Source organism: Saimiri boliviensis, chromosome 12 (assembly GCF_048565385.1).
Source record: "Saimiri boliviensis isolate mSaiBol1 chromosome 12, mSaiBol1.pri, whole genome shotgun sequence".
Lineage (NCBI taxonomy): Eukaryota > Metazoa > Chordata > Mammalia > Primates > Cebidae > Saimiri > Saimiri boliviensis.
Genome location: NC_133460.1, coordinates 48827925 through 48841218, shown reverse-complemented (window position 1 = coordinate 48841218; position 13294 = coordinate 48827925). Strand labels below are relative to the sequence as shown.

Here is a 13294-nt window from a genome sequence, read left to right as displayed (position 1 = left end):
CTGTGGCACCATATTTCCTGGGTCCAGATCCTGCTCTGCCACTTAGGAACTGTGACCAACCTTAGGTGGGCTGTCAAGAAACCCGCAACCAGAGGTCCTCAACACGTATTTGTTAACCAAGAAAATGAATGGATGGATGGATGAATGACTGAATGGGTGGTGATGATCAGAGAACCCACCTCCTAGGGCTATTTTGTACGTTAAAGTGAGACACACTGGTACCAAAACAGAGATATAGACCAATGGAACAGAACAGAAGCCTTAGAGGCAACACAAGACATCTACAACCATCCGATCTTTGACAAACCTGACAATAACTAGCAATGGGGAAAGGATTCCCTGTTTAATAAATGGTGTTTGTTTGGAAAACTGGCTAGCCATGTGCAGAATGCAGAAACCGGACCCCTTCCTGACACCTTACACTAAAATTAACTCCGGATGGATTAAAGACTTAAACATAAGATCTAACATCATAAAAACCCTAGAAGAAAATCTAGGCAAAACCATTCAGGACATAGGCGTAGGCAAGGACTTCATGACCAAAACACCAAAAGCATTGCCAACAAAAGCCAAAATAGACAAATGGGACCTAATCAAACTCCACAGCTTCTGCACAGCAAAAGAAACAGTCATTAGAGTGAATCGGCAACCAACAGAATGGGAAAAAATTTTTGCAGTTTACCCAGCTGACAAAGGGCTGATATCCAGAATTTACAAAGAATCTAAAACAGATTTACAAGAAACAAGCCCATTCAAAAGTGGGCGAAGGATATGAACAGACACTTTACAAAAGAAGACATACATGAGGCAAAAAAAAATATGAAAAAATGCTCATCATCACTGGTCATTAGAGAAATGCAAATCAAAACCACATTGAGATACCATCTCACGCCAGTCAGAATGGCGATCATTAAAAAATCTGGACAAAACAGATGCTGGAGAGAATGTGGAGAAATACGAACACTTTTACACTGTTGGTGGGAGACAGTGTGGCGATTCCTCAAGGACCCAGAAATAGAAATTCCATTTGATCCAGCAATGCCATTACTGGGTATATATCCAAAGGATTAGAAATCATTCTACTATAAGGACACATGCACATGTATACTCATTGCAGCACTGTTTACAATAGCAAAGACCTGGAACCAACCCAAATGCCCATCGATGATAGACTGAACAGGGAAAATGTGGCACATATACACCATGGAATATTATACAGCCATCAAAAACAGTAAGTTCATGTCCTTTGTAGGGACATGGATGAACCTGGAAACCATCATTCTCAGCAAACTGACACAAGAACAGAAAATCAAACACCATATGTTCTCACTCATAGGCGGGTGTTGAACAATGAGAACACATGGACACAGGGAGGGGAGCATCACACACTGGGGTCTGTTGGGGGGAAATAGGGGAGGGACAGTGGGGGGTGGGGAGTTGGGGAGAGATAGCATGGGGAGAAATGCCAGATATAGGTGATGGGGAGGAAGGCAGCAAATCACACTGTCATGTGTGTACCTATGCAACAATCTTGCATGTTCTTCACATGTACCCTAAAACCTAAAATGCAATAAAAAAATAAGTGAGACACACATGTAAAGTGCTTATCACGGGGCTGTGCACATGGAGAAGTACAGGAACACTGGCTGGAATGATTTGTTCGCAGTTCCAGCCCCTGGAAAGGTAAGGGAGGGCATCTTATCTCCTTTCAAGAGAGAGGGTTGGGCCTCAGATGTCATCGAGGTCATTCTAAATGTCAGCGCTTAATGTGCGGACAAGAAAACTTCCCTCAATCTAGCCGGTTCTCCAGGTAGCCTCAGACCCAGCCGTGCCTAGCACCCACTGGGCATCAGTCAGCCAGTGTTTTTGGCCCATCCAGACCATAAACATGACCCCTATGGAGAGGGTCAGGCCTGGGGTGCAGGTGCACAGCACATGATGGGAGTGATGCTTTCTGCCTCATTGGTTCATTCATTCATTCACTGAACAAATATTAACTGAGCACATACTGCATGCCAACCCCAGTTCTGGTCACTTGGAATACAGAACAAGACAAAGTCCCTGCCTTCATGGAACTTACACAGTAAAAAGGGAGATAATGAACATAACAATTAAGCTGCATGGTAGGTAAGGAGGTGACAAGAGTGACTTCACTGGGCCAGCTCCGGTGACCTCGGTGGCGGGGGCGGGGGGGTGAGTCTCTCAGCAGACAGGCAACTGGCAGAGGCCTCTCTGGCACCAGAGCCCAGAATCTTTCTCCAGGCCCAGGAAGGACTCACCTCCCCCTGCCAGGAGAGCCCCTCACCAAGGGGCAGGGGGATACCATGCATCCATGGTCTTTCCAAAAGTAAAGCCTGCCTGGGTTTGACCATAGAATCAGTATTCTACAGGAGGCTCTTGTTCACAGGTCCCAAAACCAGGGTCCAGTGGCCTCTTCTATCCTGCACAGGGCCACAGGACAGGAAATCAGAAAGAGGACTCCTGGGAAGCCAAAAGATCACAGCAGCGTTTGCGTGTGTATCCTTTCACCCTGAGCAGACTAAGCAGCTCACGGGACGAGGAGAGGGGTCTTCGGGACAGGTCCCCAAGGGATAGCCAACAACAAGGGAGGGGAGATGCATGAAAATTGGTCCCAAGAGCTCAGCAGGTACAGCACATGGAGCCATTTAACGTAGAAGCACGCTGCCCTCTGCACCAACAGCTCCCAGGGCTATATCCTGGTGTAACCAGATTTTACAGGCTTATGTGAACTTCGATGGCCCAAATCCTCTATTGGAAGCTCACATAAGACATGTCTTTTAAAGATGAGTGTTAGGGAAAAAGTTACTTTCCCTGAGGAACTGAGATGTTCTGCTGAACAGTAATAATATGAGACCATGTCCCCCTTTTCCCTTTGGCTGCCAGGAAACTCTAAGCCAGCACTCTCCAACCTTTTTGGCACCAGAAACGGGTTTCAATTTTTCCACAGGATGGGGTAAGGGGTGGGTGGAGAGAGATGACTTCGGGATGAAACTGTTCCCGATTCTCATAAAGAGCACTCAGCCTAGGTGCCCTGAACGCACAATTTACGATAGGATTCGCGCTCCTATGAGACTCTCATGCCGCTGCTGCTGTGACGGAGACGGAGCTCAGGCAGGCATGCCCCCTCACCCGCTGCTCACCTCCTGTTGCGTGACCTGCTTCCTAACTGGTACCGGTTCACCGCCTGGAGGTGGAGGAGCCCGCTCCAAGCCAGCAGACACTGGGCTCAGCTCCTTCCAGTGAGTCCATGAGGCCCTGAGGTTTACATGACAGTATTTTATATTTTTCTCCATTGTCTAGGCCTCCTATCTGAGAATACAATTTCCACAGCCCTGATTTTTAATGTTATTTTAGTTTTTTACACTACATTATTTCCTGTGTACTCATTCAAATCCCAGGTTGAATGGTGTAGTATAAAATAAATACTTTGGACACAGGCCGGGTGCGGTAGCTCACGCCTGTAATCCCAGCACTTTGGGAGGCCGAGGCAGGTGGATCACGAGGTCAAGAGATCGAGACCATCCTGGTCAACATGGTGAAACCCCGTCTCTGCTAAAAATACAAAAAAATTAGCTGGGCATGGTGGCGCGTGCCTGTAATCCCAGCTACTCGGGAGGCTGAGGCAGGAGAATTGCCTGAACCCAGGAGGCGGAGGTTGCGGTGAGCCGAGATCGCGCCATTGCACTCCAGCCTGGGTAACGAGCGAAACTCCGTCTCAAAAAAAAAAATAATAATAATAATAACAATTAGGACACAAATCAACCAGCTCTACCAAGGAAGGGAACACCCTGTTTCACATTTAGAGAAACTCATCCAGCTGGGGTGGCACAGGGAGATTCAGTGGTAGTGTGTAACCCAGGGTCAGATAACCCTGGCCAGGAGAAGGCCCCTCCCTGCCCCGGTGCTCTCTTTCACACCCTCTCTGCAGACAGTGACCGTGTTCACACCCCCAGCCCAGTCATCCCCAGGACTTCAGACTCCTATATCCAACTGTATCTTTGACCTCCCTGCTGGGATGCTGAACAGGCTCTCAAACCCCACAGGTCCACACTGAGCTCCTGGTCACTCAACCTGCCTCCTTGTGGCCCTCCCCTCTCAGGCAGTGGCAGCCCCGCCTTTCCCGTGGCTCAGACCAAAACCTGGATACCTCCTTGATTTCGCTCTTTCACTCACCGCCCACATCTGATACACCAGCAAATCCTGTAGGCTTACTTGTAAAATATAGCCAGAATGTCACCACGTTTCGCCACTTCCACCACCGCCACCGCCACCACCACCCAGCTCCAAGCATCTGTCTTCTCCTGCCTGGGGCCAGGATGGTGTGGGGAGCCCTTAGCTGTCAGCCCCCTGCAGTAAGTACTTCACGTGATCATTCATTTTATACGTCAACGTGACCGGTCCATGGGGCACCCAGATATTTGGCCAGACATTATTCTGGGTGTCTCTGCATGAGGCTAATGTTTTAATCAGCACTGAGTAAAGCAGATGGCCCTGCCCAAGGGGAAAAGGTATCATCCGATCAGTGAAGGCCTGAACAGAACAAAAGACCACCCTCCCCTCACTGACCCTAAGAGAATTCTCCCTGCCTGGCTACCTTTGGGCTTGAACTGAAAGTTGGCTCTTCCTAGCTCTGGAGCCTGACCAGCCTTTGAATGGGCACTACACCATCAGCTGTCCTGGGTCTTCCGCCTGCCAACTCACCCTGCAGATCCTGGGTCTTGCCCACCTCCATAATTACACAAGCCAATTCCTTATCATCCATCAATCTCTCTTTCCTCTTGCTGTATTATTCTGTTCTTGGCTAAACAGAGCCAGCAAATCCCTTCTTGGGTAGACCACCGGACTCATGTAATGCCTGGTCAGTGTGGGAGCATGAAGGCCTGGCCCCCACCCCAGTAGGGGACAACTCTGAAGGGCTGCCCTCGTAGATGTGGCTGAGGCCCCCAGTCAAACTGAGCTGAGGCTGCATCACTGCTCACCTCCCTTCACTGCCCACGCCTGCTTCTGGCTCCCTCCTTCCACAGGTGCTGGTCCAAGAGCACCTTCCTGGACAAGCTGACCTGTGACCCCTGGATCACTGCATATCAGCCCCTAACCCTACCCCTGCATCTACCGTGTCCTGCACCACAGCCAGGCCAATCCTGGTAAAACCAAGTCAGAATGCCACTCTTCCACTGTGGCCCAGTAGGGCCCCTGTCACTCAAGGGCACCCCACAGTCCTGCCTGTGGCCTTCAGGGTGCCCACGACCTCCCTGACTCCACTTCCTACCATCCTCCCCGTGCTCCTCTGCTCTAGCCACTCTGTGCCGTTTCTCAAACACCCTGGGGTGATTCCCTTCCGAGGCCGCTGCACACACTGTTCTCTCTGCCAGGAATGCCCACCCCCGGGCACCTTCCTCACTTTCTTCAGAGCTTCACCCAGATCCCACCGTTCTCAGTATCCAAAACCGCAATCCTCCATACCCTACTTAATTTTTCTCCTTAGCATTTATGACCCTCTAACTATCTTTTACTTATTTTGTCAGTTTTCTCCACTAGGATGTCACCTCCATGTGGGCAGAGACTTCATTTGCTATACCCCCAGAACCTGGAAGTGTGTCTGGCACAGAGTAGGTTCTCAGCTAATATTTGTTGAATGAATGAATGAATGAATGAATACGAGTTCGGCTTGCACAGCTCAGCTTGGGCATTCAGCTGCTGCTGCCCTGGGTCAAGTGCAGGATCGCCCCATGCAGGCCTCTCTGGAAACTCTGCTCCTCCTCAGCATCCCCCCTTCCCAGAGAACTACCCTAAAATGGCAGCTAACATTTCCAAACAAAGCTTCCCTCCCGGCCCAGCCTTTTTTAGAGCTAGTGCACTTGGCACTGACTCTCTGACTCATGGGCAAGGCCCCCACCCGCAGCTGCTCAGTTTACAGAATCTGGCAGTGGGCACAGAATGGTGGAGATGTCAGGAGAGAAACTTTCCATGACTATTTGAGCCATGAGTAATTGCAAAGCTCTCCACCTCGTTCCAAGCCTGAAATGGTTTCTGGACACATTTGTCAAACACAAGGACTGATGAAGCCTTTCACTTAAGCGCTGACCACACAGGACATCATCCCAAATGACCGACATGACAGAGCCGAGAGGATCAAGCTGGGGAGAGGAGGAGGCTGGCATTTACGTCGTTGACTCCCTTCCAAGCATCCTGCTGCTGCTGAGCACCAGGTCCTCAAGGCCAAAGACCAATGGAGATGCCCAGGGTGGGGGTCTTGCCCTGCCTCCCACCAACACTGCAGAGCCAGCTGCCCCCACGAAGCTCCCCTGGCCTGGACGCCTCTCCCTCCTGCCCTCAGCTGGCCCCCACAGTTCTCCAGAGTGTAGCTTTGCAACGCCTGCCTGCACTTCATCCTAGCTCTGCCAACCTTGGGCAAGACAGCCAGCCTTTGGGTGCCTCAGTTTCCTCATCTGTAAAGTAGGTAAAATAAGTGTACGTACCTCACAGGGTTGTGAAGGCGAAATGAGTAAATACCACTGAAGTGCCCAGAGCAGGCCTGCACAAGGCAGGTGCTCAGTGGATGGTAACCAACACCACTAAGAAAGACACAGCCAGGGCCGGGCGCGGTGGCTCACGCCTGTAATCCCAGCACTTTGGGAGGCCAAGGCGGGCGGATCATGAGGTCAAGAGATCAAGACCATCCTGGCCAACATGGTGAAACCCCGTCTCCACGAAGAATACAAAAATTGCTGGGTGTGGTGGCGCGTGCCTGTAATCCCAGCTACTACAGAGGCTGAAGCAGGAGAACTGCTTGAACCCGGGAGGCAAAGGTTGCAGTGAGAAAACTGCGCCACGGCACTCCAGCTGGCGACAGAGCAGACTCCGTCTCAAAAAGGAGAAAAAAAAAAGTCATGGCCTTCCCATGCCCAACCCCCAGAAGTTCCACTTTCAGTAGCCCGTGAGAATCAGGAAAGCCTCCTCTCTGCCACCAATTCCTGCCTCCCCACCTCCACCCACACCACCCATCTTCAACTTGGGAAGAAAGACAAGAGAAGAGCTGGACCATCTGGGGTGCCCACAGCCCCCCGCCCACCACAGGAGCAGCGGCTACCGTGTTCCGGATGCAGCAGGTGTAGGGCACCCCGCAGGCCAGGGGTCCGGGAGCCCTGCAGTCGTGGTACTGGTTCTGGCTCCAGTCTCGGTAGTCCTCCCCGCCACAGCACTTGAACTGAGGAGGGAAGCAAGCGGGAAAGAGGAGCGGCCGTCATCGCCCAGGCCCTGCTCAGACGACGGGAAGGGGCCCTGCCCACAGACGGACGTGGTTTATTCCGTGGGTCACCTTGGTGCAGGGAGAGGCTGTACACTTTCAAGTCGGAGCTGTCCAAGTGTGGCATGGCTGCCTAGAGGGTAGCGAACCCCCCGTCACTGGAGAGGTGTCCAAGCCAAGGCCCGGCTGCCCCTTATTGGGATATCGGGATGGTGACTAGACACCGGAAGGAAAAGTCCTTCCTTGACCACTGGCCTCTGCCTTCATCTTCGTGTCCCCAGTGCAGGTACTGGGCTGGAAAAGATGGCCCTTAAAGTCCCAGAGACCAAGCATGATTCTGTGAAAGTCCCTGCACCTCAACAGCCCTTCGCACTTGCCCTAGGAGCCGCCCCGTCCAGCTTGGCTGGCCCTGCCCTTAGTAAGGAGAACATCTGCCCCTCACATCCTGCCTGGGGCTCTCCCCTTAGCCAAACCCCTCCCTGCCTCCCCTCCCTGCTCCTGTAGGAAGTAGTTGGTGACCCTCCTGAGGGGTGGCATGTGCCTGGCATTGTTCCGGGTACTGGAGAGACAGGGTAAGCAAAGCAACGCAGCCCCTGCTCAGGTGGCATGCATTCCAGTGGAGGGACAGAGGGCGAGCACTGGATGAAAAGGTCAGGGAGGCCTTGCTGTGCACCCCAGAAATGGAGAAATAAGGGAAGAGTGGGGAGGGGCGGCTCTAGGTTGGGAGGTCACAAAAGGGCTCTCTGTAGAGAGGGTATTTCATCTGAAACATGGAAACAGAAGAAGCCAGCCGACTCATGCAAAGGCCCCACGCAGAAACAAGCTTGTATTTCAGCAGCAGGTGCAGAGACCAGCAAGCCTGGAACAGAGAGAGTGCAGAGCATGAGGTTGAGAGGCGGGCACAGGCTGGACCACGTGACCTCCTTTGCCAGCCAGCTGAAGCAGGGAGCTGGGACTAGTGGGTTCAACCAGGGCTGTGGTAGGCGTTCTGGAAGCCAGACACCCTTCCAGAGTCCCCACGGTACCCCTTAAGCTACCAGGTTTTGGGACGTGGAAGTGTCTTTCTGCAATGCAGTTCAAAGGGCATTTGCTTTGCAATGGAACAGACCAGACCCAAGGTCAAATCCTCAGACCACCACTCCCTGCTGTGCAACCCCAGGCAAGTTGGGCAGCCTCTTGGAGCCTCAGATAGTTGTCCGTAAAGCAATAATAAGGATGGCAGCTCTGCACAGCTGAGCTGTGATGACGTAGACTGTCATACATGAGGCACTCAGCCCTGGGCCTGGCACCAAGAAAGTGCTCACTCAGCATTAATCACCTCCTACCTCCATCCACCCCAGGAAAAATGAAATCCTAAGCCAGCTAAAGGCGGGTTCCAATAAAAACATCTCACTCTACCCGGAGCAGAACTCAGCTCTCCCAGCCCAAGCTGGCAGGCACATCCCTGGCAGAAAAAGGCTTTCCAGAGGCTGCACCTGTTGTGACTGAAAGGAAGGTCTGGGCCAAGGGAGCAGCCACAGCAAGCAGCCCTGCATGTGGGGAGAGACTGGTCCCCACTGAGGGCTGGCACAGGGGCCCAGGCCAGCTGAATCCCCCAAGGTTATATCCTAGGAAGTCCTGCCCCGGCTGAGTGGGCCTGCAGCCCCCACTCTGCTTGTCCTCACCTGGAGTATGTACCAATGATCCCCACAGCTAGCGCTGTGGTCTCACCCTGTGCCTGGCACTGTTCTAAACATGTCTCCTGAATTAAGTCAAGGTAATCCTCAGGACGACGCCCCAAGAGCTTCCTGTCATTGTTCTGCTTATGCAGGTGAGAAAGCTGAGGCTCAGGTGAAGTTGATGTACAAAAGCCACCCAAGGACAGAAGCTGGCCCTACCACTTGCGATTGTTACTGTTTATATTATTATTATTATTAATTACTGCACCAACAGATTTAGATGGACCTAGAGGGGAGAGATGGTGTCCCAAAAGGAACAGGATCATCATCACACTCAAGGAAGTGTCATGGAAGGAAGGAGTCTGGTTCAGTGTCCCATATTTGGGGGAAACTGTAATCAGTGAAGAGCTTTCTCCCCATCAGCGCTGTCTTTAACTTGACAAGGAATGACTTGTCACTGAAGGGACTTAGCAGAGGGGCTCTGGACGGGGGGAGGTCGCTTGCCTCAAGGAAGGAGGATCCTCACCCATTGGAGGGTGGTGTCCTGGGACCCTGCAAGGCTGCTTATAGCAACACCTGACCTTGTTGTGTTTAGGGATGGGGGGCAGGAAGCCAGTGTAACTGGAGAGGGACAGAAGGGTAAGAAGGTGTGGCGCCAGGAATGTGGACAGAGGACTGGCTAAGAAGGTTGGGCCCTGGCCTCGCCATCCTTGGTGGGCGGTCCACGGCCACCCTTGCCACCCAGCCTGGCCAGCCACCAGCTTTGGGAATGGATAAGTTACCCCTCACCCCATCTTCTTGAACAGGGGCCCGGACGGGAAGTTAAGGGCATGGGAGGAGCATCTCTACCCTGAAGTGCCTGGCTCACCTTTTTCTGAACAAAGTCCATGATGTTTTTGAAGTCCAGATCGTCATAGTAGTTCTCAATTCCTCTTCGAATGTTGTCATTCAGGAAGTCAATGGTCTATTCAGAAGGAGAAATTACAAAGGAAAAGAACCACACACTACCAGAGTCCAACCCAAGATTTCCCAGAAGACTGGGTGGGTAGAGAAAGCCCTGCCAGCATGGGGCGCCCCCTCCACTCCCCACCCTGAATGCCTGCTCGTGACCTCCCTGCCCACACATCCTCCCATGCCTCCAGTGCTCAGCTGATGCCTGAGTCTCTGTGCTATGTCCCAGCAGGAGTAATTCACTCCACTCCCTTTACAGACCGGACAGCCCAGGCCTTGAGAGGTTGGGGCCGTGCTTGGGGACACGCAGCTCTGATGCAGCCATGCCTGAGCTGAGACTTGGCTATCCTGGTTCCGGACCTGGTGCTCTTTCTACGGCCCAGGATGGGCCCACACTGGAATCCTCCCTTTGCCTTCCAGAGCCCCTCTCCACACTCCTCTATCATCCAACATCTTGTTTTACAGATGAGGAGACTGAGGCTTGCAGAAGGAGTGAGGTCACAGAGCACACTGGGTGGGGTCTTGCCAGGGCTGGAATTCGGGTCTGCTGATCTCCCTCAGGGGCTGCCGTCTTTGTCACTGCAGCGCTCAGTCCCCCTCGGCTGGGGCTGGGGCTGGGACAGTCCCCGCCCGCCCGCCCCGGAGGAACACGGCAGGCTGCCCTCCCCCAGTCACACTGCACTTTCTGGATCAACAGCCCAGCTGTTGTGCTGAGATCCGGGAGCACAAAGGGCCCCACAGTTGGAAGGGGTGGGGGCAGGAGCGTGGGCAGCCCAGCTCGCTGTGACAATCGCAGCTTTCAAAGCACGGGAGGTCGAATATCAGCAGAGACTGCAGACAGAGAGGGCATTCTCAGCTCTGGGGCCAGACAGAAGAGCCAGACAATTCCCAGGGGTGGTACCACAGGGTACACTGGGACAACAGAATCCTGGCTTCAGGCCCCATCACAGCTTACTTCTCCTCTCTGTGCCTCAGCTTCCCCACTGTGAACCTATAGGCCTTTGTTTAAGGAAACTTCCAGCTCTGAGGATCAAAAACCAAGTCCCAGAGGGGCTGTCAAGCCTCATAATCAAGGACACCGTCCCTGCAGGCACCCAGGTGTCAGCCACTTCTTTTAACTTCTGAGCCTGTTTGCTTACCCACAAAATCAGGAGGAAAACACTCTGCCTCATAGGGATGTTGTGAGATTGCAATAACAAAAGCCTCCGAAGGTGTTTAGCAGGGCACCAGGCATATCGTAGTCCTGGTGTTATTGTTCTAGATTTGTGTCTATTCTTCCAGGAGACAAATACCCTCTGGCACTACTTCACACCCACATGTCACTGGTGGAAAACAAATCCCATGGGAAACTGAGGCCCCAACTCTTGTTCAAAAAACTGACTGCAATGGAGACAGCCTCTAGGGCACAAATCCTGGCCCCCACTCTCACAAATATTTTGCAGCCCAGAGAGTGAGGTGGCTGGTCCAAGGTCACCCAGCTCATCACTGGCAAAGAGACGCTGGGACCAGGGTGTTAAACTCCCAGCCTGACACACTTGAAGGTGCTAAGATAAGAAAGCAAGGTTCAGTTTTGGGACCATCTCCCAAAATTATCTCCAGGATCAGGAAACGAGGCATGAAGACTGCAGCACCCGGCTCCCCGCTGAGCCTCCCTCTGCTCAAAGCCAAGGTAAGGAAGGAGACAGACTCAGGGAAAACGGCCTTCCCGGCCAGAAGGAAAGCCCTCTGCCGATGATAAAACAGCAGCCCTGGAACAGGCCTGGGACTGCGGAAGACTGGAGTCAGCCCCAAGAGAAGAGAGGAGATGCAGGCATCTGTGAGCGGCTCTCAAAGCACCAGCTCACGGCCCTTCGAGGGCCTGGCACTGGGCCCGAGGCAGAAGTTGGGTGGGAGGATTGCCTTCCAGCTGAGCAGCTCAAGCAGAACAAGGACTCTCGTGGCCCCAGGTCCACCCTCCCAGATGCCCCCAGGTCATGAAGCTTTTCCACCCTTGGGTGCCTGCTCCTCTGGATGATGAAGGGACAGGACAGCTGGCTGGGGTATGGTTGAGGGTGCCTAAAAAACAGGACACCAGGGTGGAGCCAGTCTGCCAGCCAGGGTGGGGCAGGGGAATGAGCTCACAGCATGGAACGGCACCCTGGGCTGAGCTACGTACACATGGGGTGCCGCCAGGGTCAGGGCCTCACCGAAGGCCACATGTCAGGAGGTTCCTGCCAGGCGGCTTCCCCCTACTCTGGAGGCAACATAGACACAGTGCTGGCCCACCATGTCCCTCTGCACCTGCCCTGGCCCACTGGCCTACTCACAGCACCCCCACTGGCCACTATGCTGTTCGGACTCCCCCAGAGCTGGCAAGCGGGTGGGATGAAGGTCGGAAGCCCAGGGCAGGAAGGAAGAGAAGCAGCAGAGTCTGCTCTGTGGCCATGGGGAAAGGCTCTGGCTCTCTCTGGTGAGCAGCCCCAGCCTGCCTCCCCAAACCCTCCCGGCTCCTGGGCACTTTCCAAGGTTCGATTTCCAGAGGGGCCTCTGAAAATTAGGCCTTGCATTTGGTAAGCTGAGCCCAGTTGCTGCAGAAAGGGCGCCCCCAATGGAGGCCTCTCTAAGTGGGCAGGAGCGACAGATGTCCCTGGGCTTCGTGGACAGCAGCTGCCCCCAACGCCCGTCAGGGAGCTCTTTGGGGCTCTTGCAAGTATGCGCTACTTGTGCATGTGTGCACGTGTGCATGTGTGCCAGGAGACGAGGAGGACACTAGGATGGTTCTGTGGGGGTGATGGGGGGCGGGTTGTGTGCGTGACAAGATCCCATGAGGTGAGCTGGCTGTGCAGTTTACCTGTAAAGGCTATGCCAATGTTGACAGCACTGGTAACATTCAGAGAGACCAGGGAGCCACTCAGAGGACAGGAAAGAGAGAATTCTAGCTTCCTCTGCCATTCCCAGAGGCCCAATATACCCGGTGCCACCACCCTCACCCAATTCCCCTCTAAGCCAGCCCATGCCAGCAGAGGCAGCTCTAGTGAGGACTAAACCAGGCTAAATTAAGCCAAGAGTAAGCAAACATCAAAGCCCACAGGGTTTGCAAGTAGGTTGTTTAAAGCACCAGAGAAAGCTATGAAGAACTGTCCTTTCCAGCTTTGTCTTTTAAATCTAGTTTTAAAGATAATCTGAAGCCTACACATCACCTCTCTCTCAGGGTTTTTTAATGAACGAAGAATTGAAGTGGGTGGGGCATGTAGCGGCATCTCCTCCACAGAGGCCAGAGGGATAGAAAAACGAGTGGAGGGGCCCGCAGCTGGAGCCTCCCACCAGGCCAGCTGCCTGCACAGGACCAAGACCCCCTCTGAGAAAGGAGCAGCCCGGGGCTCCTCCAGGCTGCCTCTGGCTAACACCACTTCCATTCAGCCTGAGACCTGAGGCTGGG

The 13294-nt window shown here is 53.3% G+C and overlaps 1 protein-coding gene across 1 annotated transcript in view; it reads right to left on the bottom strand.

Moving 5' to 3' along the window:
- The window catches only part of TSPAN15 (tetraspanin 15), a 61504-nt gene that overhangs the window by 7815 nt on the left and 40395 nt on the right, over positions 1-13294 (bottom strand). The window contains exons 4-5 of the mRNA XM_003928649.4: positions 9794-9889; positions 7112-7228 (exon numbers count right to left, since the gene is read on the bottom strand). Of these exons, the coding sequence (XP_003928698.1) occupies positions 7112-7228; positions 9794-9889 (213 nt within the window). The remainder of the gene's footprint in view (positions 1-7111; positions 7229-9793; positions 9890-13294) is intronic.